Below are 27559 nucleotides of genomic sequence, written 5' to 3'. Positions count from 1 at the left end.
TCCAGCACTTTGTGCTTTGCTTAAAATTCCAGGGTCTGCAGTTTCATGCATCTCCATTTTGAAGTTAATCCATTGGTGCAGTTTCACACCCTACACACTAGCGGAAATTTGTTTATTTCTAAACTAAATTAAAACTAAAACGAAATCTGCCTTTGCCCTTTTTCCTCAGGTCTGTTGATATTTAGCAATGATTTTGGTCGATGCACAGAGTCTCTTGCCCAGAGTAGATGAATCGAGAACTAGAGGACATAGGTTTAAGGTGAAGGGGAAAAGATTTAATAGGAATCTGAGGGGTAACTTTATCACACAGTGGGTGGTGGGAGTATGGAACGAGCTGCCAGAGGAGGTTGTTGAGGCAGGGACTATCATAACATTTAAGAAAGAGTTAGACAGGTACATGGATAGGACAGGTTTGGAGGGATATGGACCAAATGCAGGCAGGTGGGACTAGTGTAGCTGGGACATGTTGGCCGGTGTGGGCAAGTTGGGCCGAAGGGCCTGTTTCCACACTGTTTCACTCCATGACTCTCAATCAAGTGGAATTTTAGCTTCAATGCATGAAACAAATACTGCAAGCATTGTTTCAATTATGGTTGATATTGGAATAAGGTTCTGGTACCCACAAAGCAGAACCTTGAAGAAAGAAATATGAAGATGCTACAAAGTAATCAACGTTTTTCTGGGATGAGGTATTTGTGGATGACCTCACCTGACTTTCGTCAAGCACGGCCCTTTTGCTCCTCATGGCTTCAACGAGCTGAAGAAACAAGGTGTCATTCAGGGTCACTGCTACACCACAACTGAAGCCTTGCAGGACAGACGGCGAGAAGCTGAAACAAGCAATAACACAATTAATTCACACTGGAATTGTTCACCCACTTCCACATGGTTTTGATTCACAAAATATATATGATGTTTACATATATTACAATCGTACTGGGGCGGCACGGTGGCGCAATGGTAGAGCTGCTGCCTTGCCCGCAAGAGACCCGGATTTGATCCTGACTATGGCTGCTTGTCTGTATGGAGTTTGTACGTTCTCCCTGTGACCTGCGTGGGTTTTTTCCAAGATCTTCGGTTTACTCACACACCAAAGATGTACAGGTTTGTAGGTTAATTGGCTTGATATAAATGTACATTGTCCCTGGTGTCTGTAGGATAATGTAAGTGTGCGGGGATCACTGGTCTGTGCGGACTCGGTGGGCCTGTTTCCGTGCCGTGCCAAAAAATTTAGCGAGTTAGTTTCCACCTACTTAGAACAGAACAGTACAGCACAGAAACGGGCCAGACACAAAATGCTGGACTAACTCAGCGGGTCAGACAGCATCTCGGGAGAGAAGGAACGGGTGATGTTTCGGGTCGAGACCCTTCATCACACTGAACTCGGGCCATTCGGCCCACATTGGCCCTGCTAAACTTGATGCCAAGTTAAACTGATCTCATCTGCTTGAACATGATCCAAATCACTCTATTCCTGCACTTCCATGCCTTTTAAATGCCACTATCGTATCTGCCTCCACCACCATCCCTGGTAATATGTTCCAGGCTCCCATCACTCTGTGTAAAAAACTTGGCCCGCACATCTCCATTAAACTGCTTCCCCACTGACCTTCTAGCTCTGTCCTCTAGTGTTGGACATTTCCACTCTGGGGAAAAGATTCTGACCGTCTACCCTATCTATGCCTCTCAAAATATAATATACTTGTATCAAATCTCCAACGTTCGTGAAAAATACAGTCAGATTATTTGGTTAACTAAATATAACTTAAAAATAGTCTGAAGAAGAGCCTCGACCCGAAATGTCACCCATTCCTTCTCTCCAGAGAGGCTGCTGAGTTACTCCAGCATTTTGTGTCTACCTATAACTTAAAAATATATCGCTTCAAATAAAAATGACTTACGTTTCAAATCTTTTATCTTTAAATACAATATTTTCAAAGAACACAGCTGCCTAAAAGAAGAAATAACAAAAAAATTAGATTGACGACTTGTAGAAAATTGAAAGGTTAAAAAAGCAAAATCTAACATAGCGCAGCGGTAGAGTTGCTGCTTTACAGCGAATGCAGCGCCGGAGACTCAGGTTCGATCCTGACTACGGGTGCTGCACTGTAAGGAGTTTGTACGTTCTCCCCGTGACCTGCGTGGGTTTTCTCCGAGATCTTCGGTTTCCTCCCACACTCCAAAGACGTACAGGTATGTAGGTTAATTGGCTGGGTAAATGTAAAAATGTCCCTAGTGGGTGTAGGATAGTGTTAATGTACGGGGATCACTGGGCGGCACGGACTTGGAGGGCCGAAAAGGCCTGTTTCCGGCTGTATATATATGATATGATATGATAACATGTTGTTAGGCTAATTCTATTATAAGTGAAAACATGTGTAGATTTATTATTGTCGTGTGTACAGGGAAAGGCTTTGTTTTGTATTCTATATAATCCAATCAGGTAATAGTCTGAATAAATGCAATCAAGCTAAATTCGAGTACAATACGTGCAGGTGTAGGCCATTCGGCCCTTCAAGCCAGCACCACCATGCACTGTGATCATGGCTGATCATCCACAATCGGTACCCCGTTCCTGCCTTCTCCCCATATCCCGTGACTCCGCTATCATTAAGAGCTCTATCTAACTCTCTCTTCAAAAGCATCCAGAAAATTGGCCTCCACTGCCTTCTCAGGCAGAGAATTCCACAGCTTCACAACTCTCTGAATGAAAAGGTTTTTCCTCATCTCCGTTCTAAATGGCCTACCCCTCATTCGTAAACTGTGGCCCCTGGTTCAGGACTCCCCCAACATCGGGAACATGTTTCCTGCCTCTAGCGTGTCCAATCCCTTAATAATCTTATACGTTTCAAATAAGATCCCCTCTCATCCTTCTAAATTCCAGAGTATACAAGCCCAGTCGCTCCAATCTTTCAGCCTGGAATTAACCTCGTGAACTTACGCTGCACTCCCTCAATAGCAAGACTGTTGCTCAAGTTTGGAGTCCAAAACTGCACACAATACTCCAGGTGTGGTCTCACTAGGGCCCTGTACAACTGCAGAAGGACTGCTCTTGTTATGAAGGCCAACATTCCATTGTGTTTCTTCACTGCCTGCTGTACCTGCATGCTTCCTTTCAGTGATTGATGAACTAGGACACCCAGATCTTGTTGTACTTCCCCTTTTCCTAACTTGACACCATTCAGATAATAATCTGCCTTCCTGTTCTTACCACCAAAGTGGATAACCTCACATTTATCCACATTAAACTGCATTTGCCATGCATCTGCCCACTCACACAACCTGTCCAAGTCACCCTGCAACCTCATAGCATCTTCCTCGCAGTTCACACTGCCACCCAGCTTTGTGTCATCTGCAAATTTGCTAATGTTACTTTTAATCCCTTCATCCAAGTCATTAATGTATATTGTAAATACCTGCAGTCCCAGCACCGAGCCTTGCAGTACCCCACTAGTCACTGCTTGCTATTCTGAAAGGGACCCATTTATCCCTATTCTTTGTTTCCTGCCAACCAATTTTCTATTTTAGGGGAATCGAGGACCAGAGGACATAGGTTCAAGGTGAAGGGGAAGAGATTTAATAGGAATGAGGGGTAACCTTTTCACACAAAGGGTGGTGGGTGTATGGAACAAGCTGCCAGAGGAGGTAGTTGAGGCTGGGACTATCCCAATGTTTAAGAAACAGTTGGGCACCTACATGGATAGGACAGGTTTGGAGGGATATGGACAAAGCGCAGGCAGGTGGAACTAGTATAGCTGGGACATGTTGGCCGGTGTAGGCAGGTTGGGTCGAAGGGCCTGTTTCCACACTGTATCACTCTATGACTATCACTCACCTGATTGGGCACCCACGGTTTATTATTGACGTCATCAAGCTTCAGATCAGAGGAGAGCAGCACGGATGGGATATTTTGAACTAAACCACTCGGAATCTTCCTCACAGCTTGTATGGGGTTACTTTCTGTTTGCAAAACCTGTGTTAGAACAAAAAGCAGAACAGTGTACTTCATCGGCGACAATTGCGGATTACATTATACGTTCATAAGTGATAGGAGCAGAATTAGGCCATTTGGCCCATCAAGTCTACTCTGCCATTAAATCATGGCAGATCTATCTTTCCCTCTGAACCCCATTTTCCTGCCTTCTTCCCAGAACACCCGAAATCCGTACTAATCAAGGATATATCAATCTTCCCCTTAAAAAATAACCATTGACGGCCTTCACAGCCTTCTGTGGTAATGAATTCCACAGATTCACCACCCTCTGACTAAAGAAATTCCTCCTCTGCTTCTTTCTAAAGGTAAATGGTAAATTACATCTAGTGAACGGTCCTGAGCCACCAACTATCTCATTGGACAATCTTTAATTGGATTTTACTGGACTTCATTTTGCACTAAACATTATTCCCTTTATTCTGTATCTGTGCATTGTGGATGGCTCGATTGTAATCATGTATAGTCTTTCTGCTAACTGGTTAACGTGCAAAATAAGCTTTTCACTGTACCTCAATACGAGCGACAATAAACTAAACTAAAACTAAAATATCGATTATCCATGCGTTGGTGTAGGGTATTCCCTGTCAATAGACAAACTCACAAGTTTTATTAACATCAAATCATATGTGATGCAAATCATAGAACATAGAACTGTACAGCACAGGAACAAGCCCTTCGGCCCACAATGTTTGTGCCGAAAATGACGTCAAGTTAAACTAAACTTATCTGCCTGAATTTGATTCATATCCCTCCAATCCCTTGTACCTATCTAAAAGCCTCTTAAATGTCACTAATCATATCTGTTTCCAGCACCATCTCTGGCAGTGTGTTGCAGGCCCCCACCACTCTCTGTGTAAAACTCTTGCTCTGCACATCTCCTTTAAACTTCAAATAGACACAAAATGCCGGAGTAACTATGGCGCGTTCGTAGAGTTGCTGCCTTGCAGCACCAGAGACCAAGGTTCGATCCTGATTATGAGTGCTGTCTGTAAAGAGTTTGTATGTTCTCCCTGTAACTGCCTAGATTTCCCCCGGGTGCTCCGGTTTCCTCCCACACTCCAAAGACGTACAGATTTGTAGGTTAATTGGTTTCTGTAAAAATTGTAAATTGACCCTAGTGTGCGGGGTGATTGCCGGTCGGCGCGGACTTGGTGGGCTGATGGGCCTGTTTCCAGCTGTTTCTTTAAATAAACTAAACTCTGCGGGTCAGGGCAGCATCTCTGGAGAAAGAGTATGGGTGATGTTTCGGGTCGGGACCCTTCTTTCATCTTTAACTTTTTCCTTTAAACTTTGTCCATGTAGCCCGATTTGTCTGAATCTATCAGAGACTGTTCATAACACTCACCTTCAGGGTGATTATCTGCTGAGCAGATGGTGATGCATCTTGAATATTTCTGACAAATTCAAGGTTGGTGGTGACATTGGCAAGTACGGTGGGTTCAATATTCTCTAATACATTGATTGGAATACCAGCTGCCAAGGTTCCAAGCCTGAGCAAGTTATTTGTGGTATTGAACTAATGAAAGGAAAAAGAGAACATAAATTCCAAGCATCAGAACAATCTGCAACATTGATAGTGAATGGGGAATTCATCACAAGTGTAGACCGACATGAAATGGATCAGGAAGCATTGGTGACTCACCCAAAGTGCTGGAGTTACCCAGCAGGTCAGGCAGCATCTCTGGAGAACATGGATAGGTGACATTTCGGGTCAGGACCCTTCTCCAAAGTAAGTTATTCTCAGTGTATTTCGCATTGTTAAAAGTAATTATATTACTTTAGTTCAGACAGAAACAGGTTTTGCAGATACTGGTTTACAATGTTTGGGGCCGCATGGTGGTGCAGTGGTAGACTTGCTGCCTTGCAGTGCCAGAGACCTGGGTTTGATCCTGACTGCGGGTGCTGTCTATACAGAGTTTGTATGTTATCCCCGTGACCTGCGTGGATTTTCTCTGGGTGCTCCTGTCTTGTCCCACATTCCAAAGATGTACAGGTTTGCAGGTTAATCGGCTTTGATAAAAACTGTCCTTAGTGTGTCGGAAAGTGCTAGTGTAAGGGGTGATCGCTGGTCGGAGCGTACCCGGTGGGCCGAAGGGCCTGTTTCCACGCTGTATCTCCACTGTCTAAAGTGCTGGAGTAACTCAGCAGGTCAGGCAGCATCACTGGAGGACATGGATAGGTGACGCTTCGGGTTGGGACCCTTTTTCAGACTTCCTTGTTCGGATCTTACCTGGTAACCCACAGTGGATAACTTGGCTACAATTTGCTTGGATTGGCCAGATTTCCACCCTCTGACATTGCTCAGACTGTGCAAGGCTTGCTGAATGTTGGTGGCGGGCATAACTTCAATCTGTGCCCTGGAGAGTCCGACAGCAGCTTGTTCCAAGTTTGTCAGAGTACTGGCGGAAAAATTGGAAACCCTCAACAGCAACAAACTTGTCAGCTGCAGAAAGAGAAAGAAATAAAAGAAAACAGTTAATAAAACCAGGTTTCTTGCACAGTTATTTAGGAAATATGTAAAATATTCATGGCAAGGTGGAGCAGCGGTAGAGTTGCTGCCTTACAGTGCCAGAGACTCATATTCGATCCTGTCTTCAGGTGCTATCTGTACGGAGTTTGTACGTTCTCCCCGTGACTGTGTGGGTTTTCTCCGGGTGTTCCGGTCTCCTCTCACACGCTAAAGACGTACAGGTTTGTAGGTTAATTGGCTTCTGTAAATAGTAAGTTGTTCCTAGTGTGTAGGATAGTGCTTGTGTGTGGGGATCGCTGGTCGGCATGGACCCGGTGGGCAGAAAGGCCTGTTTCCACGCTGTATCTCTGAATTCTAATGTCTTAATTATTATGTCCTAGCCTGTTTAACCTCTCCCTATAGCTTAAGCCCTCAAGTCCTGGCCACATCCTCGTCAATTTTTTCTGTGCACTTTCCAGCTTAACGACGTCCTTCTTATTGCAGAGTTCCCAAAGCTAAACACAATACTCTTAACACAGCCTCACAATGTAACATAACATCCCAACCTCTAACCTCAATACCCTAGCTGATTAAGGCCAGTGTATCAAAAGCTTTCTTGACCACCCTAGCTGTGGTGCCACAAGTTTTGAATTTGAATGGAACTGGAATGGAACTCAAATTGGTTTCAAAAGAAACTAAAATCAAGCTGGACGTTTAAAGTGTAAATGGTCAGATATAACTCATTTTCCACAAATCACTGTCTCTCTCGCGCAGTCTCTCTCTCTCTCGCTCTCTCTCTACCTTGTTCTCTCTCTTTACTCCTCCCTCCCACAACCTCTTCACCGAGTCATTCTTACCGATCATGCGTTGTGACAACTGACGGCTTAAAAGCTCTAAGTGCAAGACCTGGTTCTGCCAGGCACCCAACCTTATTAATGCAATGCAAGCAAAATGGGTTAATTGTTTGTTAACTTCTGAAGCCTTTTTTCAATTATTTACCTTGTTCAGTTCATCATCTGCTGCATCCGATGACACATTGTTCTGACAGATTTGGTTCACCTTTTCAAGAATAGTCAAGGCTTGTTCCTCAGTCACATTTTGAATGACATTTCCATCACCAATGAAGCAAATAAGAGAGTCTGGAATCCTAAAAGAAAATGTTAGAGATGTATTGTCAGCTCAGTGATAGTAGACGTGAAGATTCAAACATACAAGAACACGTGTATAGGAAGGAATTGCAGATGCTGGCTTACACTGAAGACAGACACAAAATGCTGGAGTTAACAGCGGGTCAGGCAGCATTTCTGGAGAAAAGGAATGGGTGACATTTAGGTCTTTCTGCAGACTCATGTATGATGAACACATGTATGATGTAAAGAAGGCATATGTTTGCCTTCGTAGATCAGGCCATTGAGTGCAAGAGTCAGGAAGTCATGATGCAGCTTTATAGGTCTTTGGTTAGGCTGCATTTGGAGTATTGTGTGTAATTATCATATATCATATCATATCATATCATATATATACAGCGCGGAAACAGACCTTTTCGGCCCACCAAGTCCGCGCCGCCCAGTGATCCCCACACACTAACACTATTAACACTATCCTACACACACTAGGGACAATTTTTACATTTACCCAGTCAATTAACCTACATACCTGTACGTCTTTGGAGTGTGGGAGGAAACCGAAGATCTCGGAGAAAACCCACGCAGGTCACGGGGAGAACGTACAAACTCCTTACAGTACAGCACCCGTAGTCAGGATCGAACCTGAATCTCCGGCGCTGCATTCGCTGTAAAGCAGCAACTCTACCGCTGCGCTACCGTGCTGCCCCATTCTGGTCACCCCATTACAGGAAGAAAGTGGGGGCTTTGGAGAGGGTGCAGAAGAGGTTTACCAGATGCTACCTGGGTTAGAGAGTTTTAATTATAAGGGGAGGTTGGATAACTTTGGATCTGAAGAAGGGTCCTGACCCAAAACATCACTTATCCTTTTTTCTCCAAAGATGCTGCCTGACCTCCTGAATTACTCCAGAACTTTGATTTTTTTTTCTCCTGGAGCTTTAGAGGCTGAGGGGAGGCCTGATAGGTATATAAAATTATGAGAGGCATAGATAGGATAGACAGTCAGAATTGTTTTTCCAAGTTAGAAAAAAAAAAAAGATATAGAGCATAACTTTGTGTGAAAAAGTTACCCCTCAGATTCCTATTAAATCTTTTCCCCTTTACCTTAAACCTATGTCCTCTGATCCCCCACCTACTCTGGGCAAGAGACTGTGTATCTACCCGATCTTTACCTTTCATGATTTTATAATCATGTTTGTCATAATTTTATAATAGATGTTGTTTAAAGATGCTGTGTGGAAACCCACCGAGTCCATGTTGACCAACGATCACCCGTTCACACTAGTTCTATGTTATCCCACTTTCCCATCCTCTCCCTACACACGAGGGGCCAATTAATGTACAAACCCACGTCTTTTTGTTGTGGGAGGAAAGTGGATCACCCAGAGGTAACCCATGTGGTCACAGGAGGAACGTGCAAACTCCACACAGACCAGCACCCAAGGTCAGGTTTGAACCCGGGTCTCTGGTGTTGTGAAGCAGTGGCTCTTCCAGCTGTGCCACAGTGCTTCCCTGATGAATCCTTTCAAATTCAGTTTTAGAATTTTCTAACAGCATTTAGTAACATTTTTGAAAAATGTGCACATTATGCATATTTTCAAAATATATTAATTTCTTTATGAAAGCGCAAAGATATAACCTGTTGAATACATACCCTGAAATAGTAATAGTTGGATCGTTAGTCTCCAGTAAATTAATGTAGAACTTTGAGACACCAATGGGAAGTATCACTTCATTTAGAAGTGCCTTGTTTTCAGGGTCTGCTGCAAAGTCTTGAAGCTGTAAAAAGTAGATAAAGCAAAATTACAAATACTCTCTGAGGTTCTGGTTAGGTATACATTAAAAATAACCTTTAATTAACCTTAAGCTTGAATATGGCTGATGATGTCTTTGCATTTATGAATTAGCCATGAAGCTCTGAACTGCATAGTCTTGGGGCATTGGTTTTTATTTTTAGGTGTATGCATGTATGCGTGTGCGTGTGTGAGATATATGTGTGTGTGTGCATATATATGTGTGTGTGTGAGATATATGTGTGTGTGTGCATATATATGTGTGTATGTGTATATATATACACGTGTGTGTGTGTGTATATATATGTGTGTATATATATATATACTGTATGTGTGGGTGAGTATATATATGCTTGTGTGTGTGCATATCTGTGTGTGTATATGTGTGCGTGTATGTGTATATATGTATGTGTGCGTGTATGAGTATATATGTGTGTGTATATATGTGTGTGTATGTACATATATATGTGTGTGTGTGTGTGTGTATATATATATACTGTATGTGTGGGTGAGTATATATATGTTTGTGTGTGTGCATATCTGTGTGTGTATGTGTACGTGTATGTGTATATATGTATGTGTGCGTGTATGTGTGTGTGTATATATGTGTGTGTATGTACATATATATGTGTGTGTGTGTGTGTGTATGTATGCGTATACATATATATTCAGACCTTTTTACATTATATTGTTTACAGAGTACTATGTTATCATATTCTGTTGTGCTACAACAAGTAAGAATTTCATTGTTTTGTCTGGGACATATGACAATACAACACTCTTGACTGTTGAAGAGAATAAAGAAAACCCCCAAACGTTCCATGTTCCTTTCAACTGCAAATAAGAACAATAATCCCAATTTCACAAGCTTAATTTTTATCAATCATTCTTTAAACCATTTATTTATTCCATTGTTGCCCGTTGACATGTTCTCTGTTTCACCCCTCTAACTGTGAAAAATACAGAAGGGCTGGAATAACAAATTATTTCTGTATTCTAACCCAGAGTAAACCAAGAGTTACGTACAATTGATTCGTTGGCAAAAGACAGAAGATCGGCTACTGACACGCGATTCATAAAAAGTCCCAAGTATTCAGCAAACCAGGCAGTGGAGTTCAGGACTGGATTAGTGACGTTGTAGCATCTTGGTTTAGGATCTGTCCCACACAGCAAGCAAACGGTTAAAATGATAAATACAAGATTTTAAATTGGCTTTAGAAATGATAACTTTGAACCATTCAGACATAAAAATCCTATGTATTTCTTACAAGTCCATGCAAAACTTATGGGAGGTGCATTTGACAATTTTACAACAAAAGTTTAAATTTTAAGGTGAAGGGGGAAAGATTTAATAGGAACCTGAGGGGTAACCTTTTCATGTGTGGAATGAGCTGCCAGAGGAGGTAGTTGAGGCTGGTATTATTGCAAGTTTAAGAAACATTTAGAAAGGTACATAGATAGGACAGGTTTACAGGGATAGGGGCCAAATGAGTGGTGAATCTGTGTAATTCTTTGCTACAGACGGCTAAGGAGGCCACGTCAATGAACAGAGATAGTTAGATTCTTGATTGTTATGGGTGTCAGATGTTATGGGAGAAGAGGAGAATGGGGTTAAGAGGGAGAGATAGATCAGCCATGGCCCAATTCTCCTTCCATCACTCATGAACGTATGTAGACAGATGGAACTAGTGTAAAAGGGGCATGTTGGTCGGCATGGGCAAATTGGGCTGAAAGGCCTGTTTCCGCACTGTATGACTCTGTAACTAATTCACTCTGCGTGCAACTTCAAAACTTATCCCGGCAGAAATTATCAATATATTCCTATTATATCAATTTGGTATGAAATAAGAATGTCACATTACCTTGCTGTAGATAGGTTCTGATGCCACTGTAGATTTCTATTTGTTTGTCAGGGGTAAAGTCACTGTAACGACCACTCAAAGTTTTCACACTAAACATGTAATATAAATTGGAAATATTAATTATCTGAGTTGTTAAGTTGTTACAATTTGTTTCTAACTATAAATAATATATATTAAATATCTGTAACATTATCAGACAATAATAATATCGAGATGGGTTCAGTGGAAGGGACTTGGTCAATATACCTAAAACTGAAAACATAACCCATGTTCTTCTTGGGTTTGTGTATTCTTAAACCAATGGCTCCTTGCAAAGGAGTAAATTGACCACATTACTGCTGAACAAGCCAATAATGGAATTTGGATTCTTGTAAATAATATTTTTATTTTATTCATTAGACAATGCATGAAGCAACTCAGATGCAGCTCTGTAAACCCATTATGCGAGCAAATAAAATTTCAGGCACCAAGTCTGGAGAAAAAGAATAGGCGACGCTTCAGGTCGAGACCCTTCTTCAGACCCTACTCGACCCGAAACGTCACCCATTCCTTTTCTCCAGAGATGCTGGCTGACCCGCTGAGTTATTCCAGTCTTTTGTGCCTGTCTTTGGCTTAAACCAGTATACCTACACAAATAATTTTTCAGGTTGGCTTGGAATCATAGCTAATAAATAGTCTCCAATGCAGGCTGGTTGGTAATTTTGATATTGTGACGCTTGAACTGAAATTTCACCAACTTCGAATTAAGATGGAATTTGCTGAAAGAAGAATAGATTATAAGTGGGTGCAACTACACTTACATGTTCCTGAATGGAAGGCATGCGATTCCTAGGGTTTCGTTGGAAGTCAGGAGATCAATGGTGATGAAGGACAGGTAGGGATTTAACCTAGAGTTCAGCCATTCATCCTGTTCTGTGTCATTGAGAGCAGGTAAGTTGTTAACATATTGAGGCCAAAGACCCATTATGATGGCAGCTTGGTTAACATCAGTCAGATTATCCTAAAAATGAAAAAAAAAGAATAGGTTTTGTTATTATTTTAGACATACAGTATCATGAAAGCGATGCTCATGTCGATGGTTGATGTGGACTTGGTGGGCCGAAGGGCCCGTTTCCATTCTGTACCTCTAAACTAAACCAAACTAAATCACAAAGTGCTTGAGTGACTCAACGGGTCAGGCAGCTTCTGTGGAGGGAATGGGACAGATGCTATTTCGGGTCAGGACCCTTCTTCAGATTGATGGAATGGGGGGGGTGGGGGGGACAAAGTTGGAAAAGAGAGGTGGGAATGGAGCAAAGCCTGGCAAGTGAAAGGTGGATACAGGTAAAGGGGGGAGAGTGATGGGCAGATGGGTGGAGTAAGTGACAAAGACTAAGGGTGAAAAGGGGACTAAAGGGTGTCAGAAAAGGAGAGAAGAGTTTTTAGTTTTTGTTTTAGAGATACAGCATGGAATCATGCCCTTCAGCCCACCGAGTCTGCATTGACCCGCAATCACCCATACTCTAGATCTATCCTACACATTAGAGACAATTTATAGAAGCCAAATGACCTACAAAACTGTATGTCTTCGGGGTTTGGGAAGAAACCCAAAAGAAGAAACCTTAAGGATAGCGGAGTCAGGGGGTATGGGGAGAAGGCAGGAACGGGGTACTGATTGAGAATGGTCAGCCATGATCACATTGAATGGCGGTGCTGGCTCGAAGGGCCGAACGGCCTCCTCCTGCACCTATTGTCCATTGTCTATAAACCGGAGCACCCAGACAAAACCCATGCAGTCACAAGGAGAAGGTACAAACTCCACAGAGGCAGCACCCGTAGTCAGGATTGATTCTGGGTCTCTGGTGTGATGAGGCAGCAACTCTACCCCACGACACCTTGCCGCCACAAGAGGAGGAGTGAAACGTAAAGCTGGAGGGAGGATTATGGGGGGGATGGGAAAGGGAGAAGATAAAAGGGAAATATGGGACTTGGAGATGGGAGAGAAAAGGTGCAGTACTATGGGGGTGGTGAGAGATATTGGGAGAAAATGGTAGAAATTCCAACAAAAATACAACATTGGCAGCTCACATTGAGCGTCTCCTGGTTGAACAGATCTACAAATGCTGCCAGGTTCTGGATGGGCTGGTAATTCGTTAACACCGTGATCAGTAAGTTGCTGTCGTCAATGATCCCTGGCCTGCTCAACAAATTAGCCAGATCGCTGGGGTCTGTGGCTTGTAACACCTACAAAAACATAATTGGGAAAATGTTTCGAGACACACACATAAAGACAATAGATGCAGATCCTTGGTAACAACCAGCGGACGCGGAACTTGCCCGAAGGCTCGTCGGACCGCGGTACCGGGAGGGAGCTGCTGGAGACGTCGGATGCGAGGAGCAAGGGCCAATAGGAGGGTGAACCGGGGTAATGCCTCCATCACCTTCAAGGTCGGTTGCAGGAGGCACCCCCGAGACAAGAAGATGGCCGGGCGAGAAGAGGAGAGGGACGTTAGTTTACAGGCCGATCCAGTCGAGGATGACTTAGGAAGACCTGGCAGGAGCCTAGGGAACCGCTCCAGTAGACCGAGCGCACAGGCCGACCGGACTTTGTAAATGGCGCCAAAACATGGCGGCGCCCACACATGTAAATATGCAAAAGGAATTTCACTGTGCAGTTCACAAGTGACAAATAAAGCAGCATTGAATCTATAATGGAACCTACCGTTAACAATACAAATTATTTATGGAACTATTGTGAACTTGATTACAAAAAGGTAAGCTCATCGGATCACAGGATGGAGGACCGTAACTGGACCAATAAGACCCGTCACTGACCCTGCCCCATCCTCCACGGAGAGATTGCCACTGCTTTTACCTCAGCAATGCGGTTTGATGGAACCAACGATAAGGCATCAGACAGAGTTAGAAAGTCGGAGAAATTCTGAAACTGGCTGCTCAGGTAAAGGGTAAAACTATTATTTTCATAGCAGCGAAGAGGGGTTTCTGTGAAAGGAAAAAACAGCGGTAAATATTTTCTTTACTTGCCAAACATTGATACCCAACACACAAATGTATTAAAGATAGACACAAAAAGCTGGAGTAACTCAGTGGGACAGGTAGCATCTCTAGAGAAAGGGAATGGACAACGTTTCAGGTAGAGACCCTTCTTCAGACTGAGAGTCAGGGGAGAGGGAAACGAGAGACTCTCAGTCTCGACCCGAAACATCACCTGTACCATTTCTCCAGAGAGGCTGCCTGACCCACTGAGTTACTCCAGCATCTGCAGTTCCTTCCTACACACAAATGTATTATCTTGTGACTGGACACCTGTCACCATAGGTACACCGTGAACCTGTAAAGCTCAATATCAATATTTCGATACACAAATTTATACTTGTTTCATCATACTTGGATTTGTTTTCTCCAGAATACGAGATTTAAGAGATTTTTGGATAGGCATACGGATATGCAGGGAATGGAGGGATATGGATGATGTTCAGACCGATAAGAGTTAGTTTTGGCATATCAGGGATGACCTGATATAAGTATGTACAATTATGAGAGGCACTGATAGATAAGGTAGACAGTCAGAAGCATTTTCCCAGGGTGTAAACATCAAAGATTGGAGGGCGTAGCTGTGAGGTAAGAGTGGCAAAGTGTAAAGGACAACACAGAGGGTGGTGTGTGCCTGGAATATGCTATCAGGGATGGTGGTTGAGAGAGATATGATTGTGGTATTCAAGATAGGCATACGGATATGCAGGGAATGGAGGGAAATGGATGATGTTCAGACCGATAAGAGTTAGTTTTGGCATCATATTCAGCACAGACATTGTGGGCCGAAGGGCCTGTTCTTGTGTTATACTGTTCTGTGTTCTATGTTTGAAATGCTGATTCTATGCTGAAATGCTATGAATGCCTTGCCTCCTGTTTGTCTAATATGGGGGATAAAGAACTTGCAGTTGGAAGTGTACAACATTCCTTGCCCATTAGTTCAGAAATTCTAATGGCTGCAGAATCCCTTAAACATGTGGGCTGTGTGGTAGAGTTAAACTACATCTGAAGAGGCAAAAGAAGAATTAATCAATATGATCAATATTACAGTGGAAGCAGATGGCTGCAGAGGATGGCACAGCAGTAGAGTTGTTGCCTTACAGCGCCAGAGACCCGGGTTCGATCCTGACCACGGGTGCTGTCTGTACAGAATTTGTATGTTCCCCCGTGGGTTTTCCCCAGGTGCTCTGGTTTCCTCCCACACTTCAAAGACATAGTTTGTAGGTTAATAGGCTTCAGTAAAAACTGTAAATTGTCCCTAGTATATGTGTAGGATAGTGTTAGTGTGCGGGGATTGCTGGTCGGTGCGGACCCGTTGGGCTGAAGGGCCTGTTTCCGTGCTGTATCTCTAAACTAAACATTATTAGCGAGTTAGAAAGTAGGAAAAGGCATCTGAGCTCAAATTACCAAGATGTCAAATAAATCCATACCTTTAGTGTAAGCCAAGATTGATTTATAAACAGCTACTTGAACACTAGTATCCAGTTTCTCTTTGACTCTGGTCAATGCTGAGACTCTACAAAGGAAAAACAAATGAATGACATGTATAACAATGTTCACTTCCAGATCAGTACCGATGTCAGGGGTAATGGGGAGAAGGCAGGAGAATGGGGTCGAGAGGGAGAGGTAAATCAGCCATTATTGAATGGCGGAGTAGACTCAATGGGCCAATTGGCCTAATTCTGCTCCTATCACATGAACCTATGAACTTTTCAACATACATTTCAGATTTGCGATTCCGGATAGAACTTCCATGGAATGGAATCAGTGATTGGGAATATTTTCATTGAAGACGACCAGGTACCAACAGGGACAAGGTTGGCGTCTGAAGGGGCCCATTGCAAAACATCGCTTCTCCATGTTGCCTGACCTGCTGAGTTACTCCAGCACTTTGTGCTCTTTGTTTGCTAATTCTTTGGATGGAAAATCCAGCAGGTCCCAACATACACAAAAACCAAGCTAATGGCACCAAAAATCACTAAATCCATCAGCTCACCATTAAATAAAGGTAGACACAAACTACTGGAGTAACTAGCATTTTGTATCTATCTTTGGTAATAAACCAACATCTGCAGTTCCTTCCTACACATTAAATAAAGGTATTTTTCTTATTGAATAACAGGAGAAAGAATAGGGTTTTTTTTTTCTAGGACTTTCTTTTAATGTTTTCATTCTTAGCAAAGGAACTTTCTGTTGATGAAGCAGTGCCATCATCATGAAATTCTAAGCTCCTGTACATTCGCAAGCTGGCTGGAATCAGATTTATTTTGGTCTACAACTCCTTTAATGAGACACAAAGGCATTCAGTATCTTGTCCAAAACAAGTTCAATATGATAATCTAGACCATTCCAAACTGAGCCTCATATTGTATTTATCTAACAGCGACATTAGCACTTTCTAGTTATAAAACTCAATTACCGAGTTTGCTGCTAAGAAACTCCAATCTTACTACTCCAGCTGAGATCAGCTGGTTCCTCTTAACCCAAAGCTCTGTTTCACTGAGTGCAAAACCTAATGTGGTTCAGTGCCACAGCTAGTGGAGCTGCTGCCACACAGCGCCAGAAACCTGGATTCGATGCTGACCTCGGTTTTGCACATTCTCCCTGTGACCTGTAACCCAGTGCTCAGGTTTCCTCCCACATCACAAGACGTGCGGGTTTCTGGGTTAATTGGCCTCTGTAAATTGCCCCGAGTGTGGAGGGAGTGGATGAGAAAGTGGGATAACAGTCGGCATGGACTCAGTGGGCTGAAGGGCCTATTTCTATGGTGTCTTTTTAAATAAATAAGCATGGCCAAGGCAGGTCACATCAAGATTAGACACTGACTGACAAACAGCAAGCAATAAGTACCAGGCAATGCAAGAACAAGTCCAAAGTCCTGCTGACATTTAATTTCTGATACTTTTCACTACAACAAAGTAGTTTTTGTTCTTGTACAATCCCTCCTTTCTTTCCCCCCCACACTCCCCTGTGCCCCACCTGGACGTGCACCTATTTCTCCCCTCACCTCCATTCCTTCCTCTGGCTTCACAATCACAACCCTTCAATCCTTTTGTCTCACACCTTTTTTTCCATCTCTGGCCATTGTCCAATCATATGCCTATCAATAACCTCACTCGCCTGTGTTCACCTGCTACCTGCCAAGCTTCGTCCTGCCCCTCCTCTCTTCTAGCTTTCTTCCCCCCCCACAATCAGTCTGAATAAGGGCCCTGACCCGAAGCGTCACCTATCTGAGGTGAGATGAGGAAAAACCTTTTCAGTCAGAGACTTGTAAATCTGTGGAATTCTCTGCCTCAGAAGGCAGTGGAGGCCAATTCTCTGAATGCATTCAAGAGAAAGCTAGATAGAGCTCTTAAGGATAGCGGAGTCAAGGGGTATGGGGAGAAGGCAGGAACGGGGTACTGATTGAGAATGATCAGCCATGATCACATTGAATGGCGGTGTTGGCTCGAAGGGCCGAAAGGCCTCCTCCTGCACCTATTGTCTATTATTGTCTATCCATGTTCTCCAGGGATGCTGCAAGACGCGCTGAGCTACTCCAACCCTTTGTTTCTCTCTTTTTTTGTAAGCTAGCATCTGCAGTTCCTTGATTCTACAAAAAGTGGTGTCTGGTTATCAGCGTTATCATTTCCTCGCAGAGCAAAACTTACATGGCTTGAAATCCTTGACAATCCTCCGTGACAAAGATCAAGGGCAGCACGTTTTCCGAGAGTCCTGGTAGTAAACCTTGCAGCCTTGTGTCAAACCAGACCTGAAGTTCCGCGACGTTGGCGTTTGAAAGAATTGGCTGCGTAAGGTTCAGAATTTCTTGCAGCAACGTTGTTCTGACACCAGGAGGGAAAACCACGTTATTCTGAAGAAAAAAAAATGTTTCCAAGAATGAGTGGTTGGGGAGTGAGGCGAGAAGGGGGATATAGCCCAGAAAGTGGTGGAGTGGGGAAAAAGGTGCAAATCAAATACAATGACATTGGTCTAACATTTAAACTAGCATTGAAAACTAACATTATAAGGGATAGGAGTAGAATTATACCATTTGGCCTATCAAGTCTACTCCGCCATTCAATTATGGCTGATCTATCTCTCCCTCCCAACTCCATTCTCCTGCCTTCTCCCCATAAAGGGCGGCACGGTAGCGCAGCGGTAGAGTTGCTGCTTTACAGCGAATGCAGCGCCGGAGACTCAGGTTCGATCCTGACTACGGGTGCTGCACTGTAAGGAGTTTGTACGTTCTCCCCGTGACCTGCGTGGGTTTTCTCCGAGATCTTCGGTTTCCTCCCACACTCCAAAGACGTACAGGTATGTAGGTTAATTGGCTAGGTAAATGTAAAAATTGTCCCTAGTGGGTGTAGGATAGTGTTAATGTACGGGGATCGTTGGGCGGCACGGACTTGGAGGGCCGAAAAGGCCTGTTTCCGGCTGTATATATATGATATGATATGATAACCCCTGACACCCGTACTAACCAAGAATCACATTAGTTTTACGTGCATCAAAACCACCCTTATATGCTGCAAATATATGGTACGGAAAATATAACATGCTCTACCTTACTGAGAATCTACTTGACATACTCTTAAAATGTTTAATTTAAAGTCAAAGAGTCATACAGCGTGGAAACCGGCCCTTCGGCCCAACTTGCCCACACCGAATAACATGTTCCATCTACATTGGTCCCACCTGTCTGTGTATGGCCTATATCCTTCTAAACTAGTCCTATCCATGTACCTGTCTAATTGTTTCTTAAACATTGCGATAGGCCCTCCTTCAACTACCTCCTCCAGCAGCTGGTTCCATACACCCTCCACCCTTTGTGTGAAAATAATTACCCCTCAGATTCCAATTAAATCTTTTCCCCTTCAACTTAAACCTATGTCATCTGGTTCTCGATTCCTCTACTCTGGGCAAGAGACTCTGTGCGTCCACCCGATCTATTCCTCTCATGACTTTCATTTAAAGTAAAGCATTCATTCTCTGTTTCCATGAGCATTTGAGGAGAATCAAGATGATTAGAGATTACCTGATGCGCTTCGTATTGGTGATGAATTCAATGTAAAACAGGTGAGTTTTTTGTGAACAGGTGCTGGCCTTATATGGAGTGATGCAGTGTCCTACCTGGTTGTGAGCTATCCTGAATGCCTCGACGAACTGGAGAACAGTATCAGTGGTGATGCTGTTGATAATCTTCCGAACATCGTCAGCATTACGCAACGTTCCGTTCCCACCAGCGAACTCTCCCAGTTGTGAAGGTGTCAGTAATTCTGCTGCATCGAGCTGTTTAAAACAAAATGAACATCTCACCTACTGCTCAGATCAGAACCCTGTGGATCAACTAATAATGATCTATTCTATATCTTCCTTGACCATTCGTCCTCTTTGATGTCTCGTTTTCACACCTTACCCTTCCATATCTCTGTCTCCCTCTCCCCTGACTCTCAGTCTGAAGAAGGGCCTTGACCTGAAACATCACCCATTCCTTATCTCCAGAGATGCTGCCTGTCCCACTGAATTACTCCAGCGTTTTGTGTCTATCTTCGGTGTAAACCGAAGGAATCTGCATTTCCTTCCTACACAACTAATAACTATACCTCACAGAGATACCGCACAAGAACAGGCCCAAAATGTCTGTGCTGAACATGATGCCAAGACTAACTCTTATCTACCTGTTCATAATCCACATCCCTCCATACCCATATCCCTATCCAGAGGTCTCTTAAATGCTGTTAACGTATCCGTCTCACCCACCTAACTGTAAACTCACATATTTAAAAAAGTTGCCCTGCACGTCTCCTTTAAACTTTGCCCCTCTCACCTTAAAGCTATGCCCTCCAGTATTTGATATTTCCATACTTTGAAAATGGTTCTGCCTTCCCTATCTAAGTCAAATTGGGTTTGATTGAAGCTTCCGAATAAAATACTAACACAAAAGCTTTTCTGTATAAATATTTTCCATATTAAATTCCAAACAAACAAATTTAATCTCACTTTATCAAACTCTCGTCAGAAATATTGTTTTTAATCTTCCATTTTAAAAGGCCTGGACTTATTCTATAACTTACTGGGTTGAAGCTTGGGTTCCTCTTGGTTAAATTGTCTAATTGAGCAAGAGTACTGAACATTCCCCAGTTCTTCAAAAGCCAATCTCTGGATCCATTAGTGTTGCTGATACAACCAGAACCTGGAGAGATAAAGGACATTGTGAATTAGCCTTGGCATTTAATCTCATAGTCTATAGCATAAGAGTCATAGAGTGAAACAGCATGGAAACAGGCCTGTTCAGCCCAACGTGCCCACACCGACCAACACGTCCCAGCTACACAAGTCCCACCCGTCCGCATTTGGTCCATATCCCTCTGAACCTGTCCTATTCATGTACCTGTCTAATTGTTTCTTAAACAGTTAGACAGCACCACACTGTTTTTACTGCTGAAAGGGGTTGGGAATTGCTGAGAACAGAGGTAACCAGCATGGGGGGTTGTTGAGAACAGAGGGACCCAGCATGGGGGGGGGGGGGGGCTCGAACAATGTGGGACCATTGAAACTACATTGATCACTTTGTAACTTTGTCAGCACCTTTACATGGAGACTCTTTGCATACTTTAAGTATGGTATGCAAACAAAGAATTTCACAGTGGCATGTCACATGTGATAATGAAGTATCATTCATTCCTTCACATTGTGGCATTATTGAATTTCCTAGCCATTAAACTTTTAATCCATCTTATCCTTGCTTTAGTTTATAGAGACTTTTATCAAGAACTACTATAGCCCCCATTCAAACAGATATGAATCTAACTTCCTCACTTACTCAAAGGCCTCTGTAGCTTACCTGTGGTGTCAAGGTAATTAAGGATCCACACATTTAATACAGTCTTTCTTGTCTCTTGCGGCATCTCCCCGAATCCATTACCTAGGCCTTTTACACTAAATAGATAAATAAGTACAAAATTATTAATGGTAGTGTTTCATCTGGTGGAGAACAGGTTAGAAATGTTTCATTTACTCAGTAATTTACTCAGTAATCAAGTCATAGAGTCACACAGCATGGAAATAGGACCTTTGGCCAAACTCTTCCATGCCAACCCAGATGCCCTATCTAAGCTAGTCCCATTTGCCCGTGTTTGGCCCGTACCCCTCGGAACCTTTCCTATCCATGTACTTGTCCAAGTGTCTTTTAAATGTTGTCATGGTACATGCCTCAACTACCTCCTCCGGCAGCTCGTTCCATTTACCCACCACCATCTTGAATGGAAAAAGTTTCCCCTCAGGTTTGTATTAAATCTTGCCCCTCTTACCTTAAACCTATGTCCTCTGGCTCTTGATTTCCTTACCCTGGGTAAAAGACTGTGCATTCACCCTATATAATCCGTATTTCCCTCCCATTATAATGAATGCCTGATAGTTTGTTGATCCTGTATAGATCACTTTGTATTAAGTGTGCTTCTGAAGGGTCTCGACCCAAAACATCACCCATTCCTTCTATACAGTGATGCTGCCTGTCCTGCTGAGTTACCTCAGCATTTTGTATCTATCTTCAGTGTAAACCAGCATCTGCAGTTAACATCCTACACATTGTGTCTATCAATGGCAATAATATTAGCTGTTTTGATGTAGAAACAAAGAACTGCAGTTGCTGGTTAATACACAAAAGGGCACAATGTGCTGGAAACTCAGCAGAATCTCTGGAGAACATGAATAGGTGACGTTTCAGGTTGAAACCCTTCTTATGAAGAAGTGTCCCGACCCGAAATGTCACCTATTCATGTTCTCCAAAGATGATGCCCAACCCGCTGTGTTACTCCAGCACTTTGTGTCCCTTGTAGCTGTTTTGATGCTGCTTTTCCTAAATAAAAAATTCAGAAGTGGATTATTCTGAAAGAGAATCATTCACTCACACTGCTTGGTAACCTTCACAGCTAATGTTTCTTGTCAGTAAAGGGTTTAGCACGAACTGGGAAATGCCGGCAACGAACAGCCGGAAGCGATTCTGGAACCATTCCCTCAGGAAAGATACGCTCGTTAAGTTGTCAAAGGTCTTCACAGTCTCCCACAGGGCATTCATAAACGTGATCTTTGTCATCAGGGGAATTGAAGACGAGTTCAAAGTCTGAAACGAAAAACATGGCATTTGTTTAAACACTGACAAAGAGCTTGTTAGTCCTCACATATCTTAACATTGATATGGATGCTCCCTGGCTTACATCCCACAGACCCTTGTGTAAATCAGATGTTATGCAAGTCAGTAATGGAAGCGCTACTGTGCGCTTGTGAATTTACTATACGATGTGGAGACCACAGGGGGAGATCTGACGTGAGGACCACGGGGAGAGCTCCGTGCTAAGACCTTGGGGGAGCTCCGTGCTGTGACTGCGGGGGGGGGGGTCTCCGTGCTGAGACCACGGGAGGCTCCGTGCTGGAGACCACAGGGGGAGCTCCGAGGTGGAGAACATGAGGGAGCTCTGTGTAGAAACCATGGGGGGGGGAGCTCGGAGGTGGAGACCATGGTGGGAACATCCAAGACGCACAACTGGGAAATAAAGCAATGGGATTAAAGCATTGCTTACATAAGTGCGAGTTTACGTGAGTCACCTATAACGCACGTCGGGGAGTGCCTGTTCTGCCGTTTATTAGAGAACTAATAATTAGAGAATTCCCGTATTAGTTCAAAAGTACTTTGTTGGCTGTGCCTTGGGATGGGATGTTATGAAGTTGCTGTACTATATAACTTTGCGACTCTTTTAACATTTCCTACAAATATTATTTTTTCTATGTTGTCCCGATGAGATGATTCTGTGTAGTAATTAGTTACCTTGTTGTTGAACTTGTCCAGTGCCTCAGTCAGCAAGGTTCTGTTAAGTTTCCGAATAAAAATGGTCAGTGCACTTTCATCTGACCTGTTCAATGGTTTTGGACCAACGAAACAATAAAGTACACCAGCTACATCATCACTGCTTAAACTGGAGACAAGTAGATCAGCCTGAAAAGGAATCCATTTGCAAAGACATTTGTTAATTTGCAGCATTCCTTTATTCTGATGCAAAATTTTGATTAGATTGTGCAATATGTTTACATTAAGTTTATTAAAATGTGTAAATGCAGGTTTAGGTTTATTATTATCATGTGTACCAAGGTGCAGTGAGAAGTTTTGTTTTGCATGCTATCTAATTAGATCAGATAATACCACACATAAATATAATCAAGACAAACTCAAGTACAATAGGTAGAGCAAAGGAGAAGATAGGGAGTACAGAAGATATTTCTCAGCATTGTAGCGCATCAGTTCCTTAGACAAAGTCCAATGTCCGCAATAGGGTGGATGTGAATTGGATAGTATCCTAGCATATGGAATGATCTTTAAGAAGCCTGATAACGGAGAGGAAGAAGCTGTTCCTGAGCCTGGTGGTGCACACTTTCAAGTTTCTGTACTTTCTGATGGATGAGAGAAGGAGGAATAACTGGGGTGGGACAATTCTTTGATGATGTTGGCCGCTTTTCTGCTTTTCTACATGCAGTGTAGATGGAGTCAAAGGTGGGACATCTGGTTCGTGTGATGGCCTGGGTGTATCTACAACTCTCTCCATCACCATTCTTGTGTGAAACTCTCCTTTAAGGTGCTTACCTCAGCGCATGCATAGTGTGTAATGCTGAAGTTGCAAAGTTGGGTCACATTAACATCAAGCAGGAACGTCTTCAAAACTGAACTGTGGAGAGAGAAATGCATTGGGGTTATGTGTAGGAAGAAACTGCAGATGCTGTTTAAACCTAAAATAGACACACAATGCTGGAGTAACTCAGTAGGACAGGCAGCATCTCTGAATAGAAGGAATGGGTGACGTTTCGGGTCAAGATGACTTCTTCATCTCTGAACCGAAACATCACCCATCTCTCCAGAGATGCTGCCTGTCCCGCTGAGTTACTCCAGCATTTTGTGTCTATCTGCATAGGTTATTGTGAGGAACAATTAATAGCACAATTTCCTTCAGATTACTTTGGATTTTTGGAAACTTGGATTGTTTTCTTTGGAACGCCAGAGACTGAGGGTAGACCTGATTGAAGTACATAAAGTGTTGAGAGGCATGGGCAGGGAAGACAGTCAGAACCTTTCTCCCAGGATGGAAATGTCATAGTTTTGAAATGAGAGGAGCAAAGATTAATGGAGATGTGGGGGGGGGGTAACCGTTTTTTTAAAAATGCAGTCGGTATGGGTGTCCGGAACGTGCTGCCAGGAGTGGTGGTGAAAACAGAAAGGTCATTGGCCTTTAAAATACTTTTAGATAGACACATAGATATGCAGGGAATGGAAGGATATGGATAATATGCAGGCAGAGGATTAGCTTATTTCAGCATTGTGTTCTGCACAGACATTGTGGGCCAAGTGGTCTGTTCGTGACCTGTAATGTTCTACGTTCTATGGTTTACATCACAAACGACTTGATGTTAATAAAACCTGAGATTTAAGTTTTCTTGCAGAGTCTTTCACACAAAGGGAGGCTAGAATGAGCTGCCGGAGGAGGTAGTTGAAGCAGGGACTTTCGCAACCTTAATTAAACATTTTGACAGATACATGGATAGGACAGGTTTAGAGGGATATGGGCCAAACGCAGGCATGTGGGACTAGTGCAGATGGGACTTGGTGGTCGGCGTGGGCAAGTTTGGCTGAAGGGCCTGTTTCCACGCTGCATGACTCTATGATTTCTAAATATTATGCACTAAATATTTTGAGTATCATTCATGTCGGGGGAAACCACACACAAACACATTGATGGAGTCAGTGAAATTGGGACTCAAATGAAGCAAGACAAGAGATAATTTTTCTTAAATTCCTACCTGTTTATTGTTTTACACAGGGTAGTTTCTGTTTGAGAAATTAAAAACAAAAGCATAATTATTATACACAAATTGAAATCAAGTCAAATCGGTAGGAAGGAAGGCAAATTCAATGGAATACAAAAACAGAGATGTAATGCTGAGGCTCTATAAGGTGCTGGTCAGGCCGCATTTGGAGTACTGTGAGCAAATTTGGGCCTCTTATCTGAGGAAGGATTTGCTGGCTTTGGAGAGGGTACAGACAAGGTTTACAAGACTGGGGCTGTAATCGCTGGAATTTAGAAGATTGAGGGGGGACCTCATTGAAACTTACAGAGTCATGAAAAACATAGATAGAGTGGATGTGGAAAGGATGTTTCCACTGGTGGGAGAGTCTAGGACCAGAGGTAATAGTCTCAGAATTAAAGGGTATTCTTTTAGAAAGGAGGTGAGGAGGAACTTCTTTCATCAGAGCGTAGTTAATCTTTGGAACTCATTGCCATAAAGGGCTGTGGAGGCCAAGTCAGTGGATATTTTTAAGGCAGATTAACAAATTCTTGATTAGAACGGGTGTCAAGGGTTATGGGGAGAAGGCAGGAAAATGGGATTAGGAGGTAGAGATCAGCCATGATTGAATGGCAGAGTGGACTCGATGGGCCAAATGGCTTAATTCTACTCCTGTAACTTTTGAACTTGTGAAAATACTAGAATGGATGAAGTTGTAAAACAATGTGGAAAATACACTTACCATTAACTATAGCATTACCTGGCTGAGGAATAGAAAATAAGATAAGTATTTGAGACTAAAGCATTTTACATTTACACAATGGAGGTAACTGGTAAATATTGTTGGAAGTCATGAACAAATATTAAATCAATAACTTTTTCTTAATCATGCAAATTTAAAAATAACAGGTATGTAGATAAGAGCTACAACTATAAAACTCAATACAAAATTAAGTTAAAACAATTGACATTCTGAAAAGACAAAGTCTCTTACTGTATCATCAACTTGAGGTACTGAAAAGAAAAAGAAAACAATGTTAAAAGGTGTTCCGGATTTCATTATTATAAACATGATTAAATCACATCATTATGATAAATGACACTCATAATTATCCAATACTGGAAACATCCTGAAATATTACATTTAGTTTAATGTAGAGCAACAGCGCGGAAACAGGCCCTTCGGCCCACCTAATCCACGCTGACCACCTATCACCGCACACTAACACTACCCTACACACACTAGGGACAATTTTTTTTAAAGCCAAAGCCAATTAACCTAGAAACTTATATGTCTTTGGAGTGTGGGAAGAAACAAGAGCACCAGGAGAAAATCCACTCAGTTCACGGGGAGAATGTACAAACTCTGTACAGACAGCACCCGTAGTCAGAATCGAACCAGGGTTTATGATGCTGTGAGGCAGCAACTCTACCACTGCGCTATTTGTTTTGATAAGATCACCCAAATTCTGCAACACAATAAGTCTACACCTGAAATTTGATATGTATTATTCTATATAACGACGGGTTAAAATAATGTAATTTGGCCTGTTAAGTATTCATCACAACCCTAATGGTATTTGGCATCTATAGCTCATATACCATTAATGATCAAAATGTGCAAGTTGCACAAAATGGCAACACAGCCAAAACTACAGAACCTTTACCCAGGGTAGGGAAATTAAGAATACAAGGACATATGTTTAAATACAGAAGGGTAAAATTTAATACAAACTCGAGGAGAGATTTTTTCATGCAGAAGGGGGAGGGTATCTGGAACGAGCTGCCAGAGGAATTAGTTGAGGCAGATACTAAGACTGAATTTAAAAGTCACTTGGACAGGTACATGGATAGAAAAGATGGGGCTTTGCAGGGATATGGGCCAAACGCGGGCAAATGGGACTCGCTTAGATGGGGTCGGCATGGATCTATTGGGCCAAAGGGCCTGTTTCGTGCTGTATGACTCAATGACTCTATTAACTATCTTTAGACTTTAGAGATACAGCGTGGAAACCAAACCTTCGGCCCGCCGAGTCCAGCGATCACCCCGCACACTAGCACTATCCTACACACTAGGGACAATTTACAATTTTTAGCAAAGCCAATTAACCTACAGACCTGTATGTCTTTGGAGGAAACCGGAGCACCCGGAGGAAACCCATGTGGAGACATGGAAAATGCACAAACTCCATATAGACAGCACCCGTATTCAGGAAAGAACCCCTGATTCTGGTGCTGTAAGGCAATAGCTCTACCGCTGCGCCATCGTTGAGTCAAACAGCACGAAACAGGCCCTTTGGCCCAATAGAGCCATGCCGACCCCATCTAAGCGAGTCCTATTTGCTCGCGTTTGGCCCATATCCCTGCAAAGCCCCATCTTTTCTATCCATGTACCTGTCCAAGTGACTTTTATCATCTTATTTCATCAGTTGGAATTTTGTCGAAACTTAATGAAGGTTTTGAAATTTGACTGATAGTAAGCACTGTACCTGATG

General features: G+C 42.8%; 1 protein-coding gene across 1 annotated transcript; it reads right to left on the bottom strand.

Annotated features, from left to right (window-relative positions):
• Window positions 1-528: 528 nt before the first annotated feature.
• On the bottom strand, window positions 529-27480 carry LOC144604167 (uncharacterized). Its single transcript, XM_078418372.1, has 22 exons — window positions 27459-27480; window positions 26059-26078; window positions 23062-23229; window positions 22148-22359; window positions 21082-21176; window positions 20312-20430; window positions 19368-19526; window positions 17906-18108; window positions 15686-15771; window positions 14077-14204; window positions 13290-13445; window positions 12023-12222; window positions 11223-11311; window positions 10387-10517; window positions 9222-9346; window positions 7443-7590; window positions 6225-6437; window positions 5340-5510; window positions 3836-3973; window positions 1902-1951; window positions 710-830; window positions 529-633 (listed from the first exon to the last, which is right to left on the bottom strand). Exons 1-22 carry the CDS (start codon window positions 27478-27480, stop codon window positions 529-531), a joined length of 2859 nt encoding a protein of 952 aa, XP_078274498.1.
• Between the last annotated feature and the right edge of the window lie 79 nt (window positions 27481-27559).

Source organism: Rhinoraja longicauda, chromosome 21 (genome assembly GCF_053455715.1).
Source record: "Rhinoraja longicauda isolate Sanriku21f chromosome 21, sRhiLon1.1, whole genome shotgun sequence".
NCBI lineage: Eukaryota > Metazoa > Chordata > Chondrichthyes > Rajiformes > Arhynchobatidae > Rhinoraja > Rhinoraja longicauda.
This window is presented reverse-complemented; position numbering and strand designations above follow the sequence as displayed.

Coding starts and splice junctions, on each gene's coding strand:
- LOC144604167 (XM_078418372.1), bottom strand. CDS start 27,480: ATGATAAAAGTCACTTGGACAG. Junction 13,446..14,076: donor CATCAAACCGCATTGCTGAG/GTAAAAGCAGTG, acceptor ATGTTTTTGTAG/GTGTTACAAGCCACAGACCC. Junction 1,952..3,835: donor AACCGTGGGTGCCCAATCAG/GTGAGTGATAGT, acceptor TTCTTCTTTTAG/GCAGCTGTGTTCTTTGAAAA.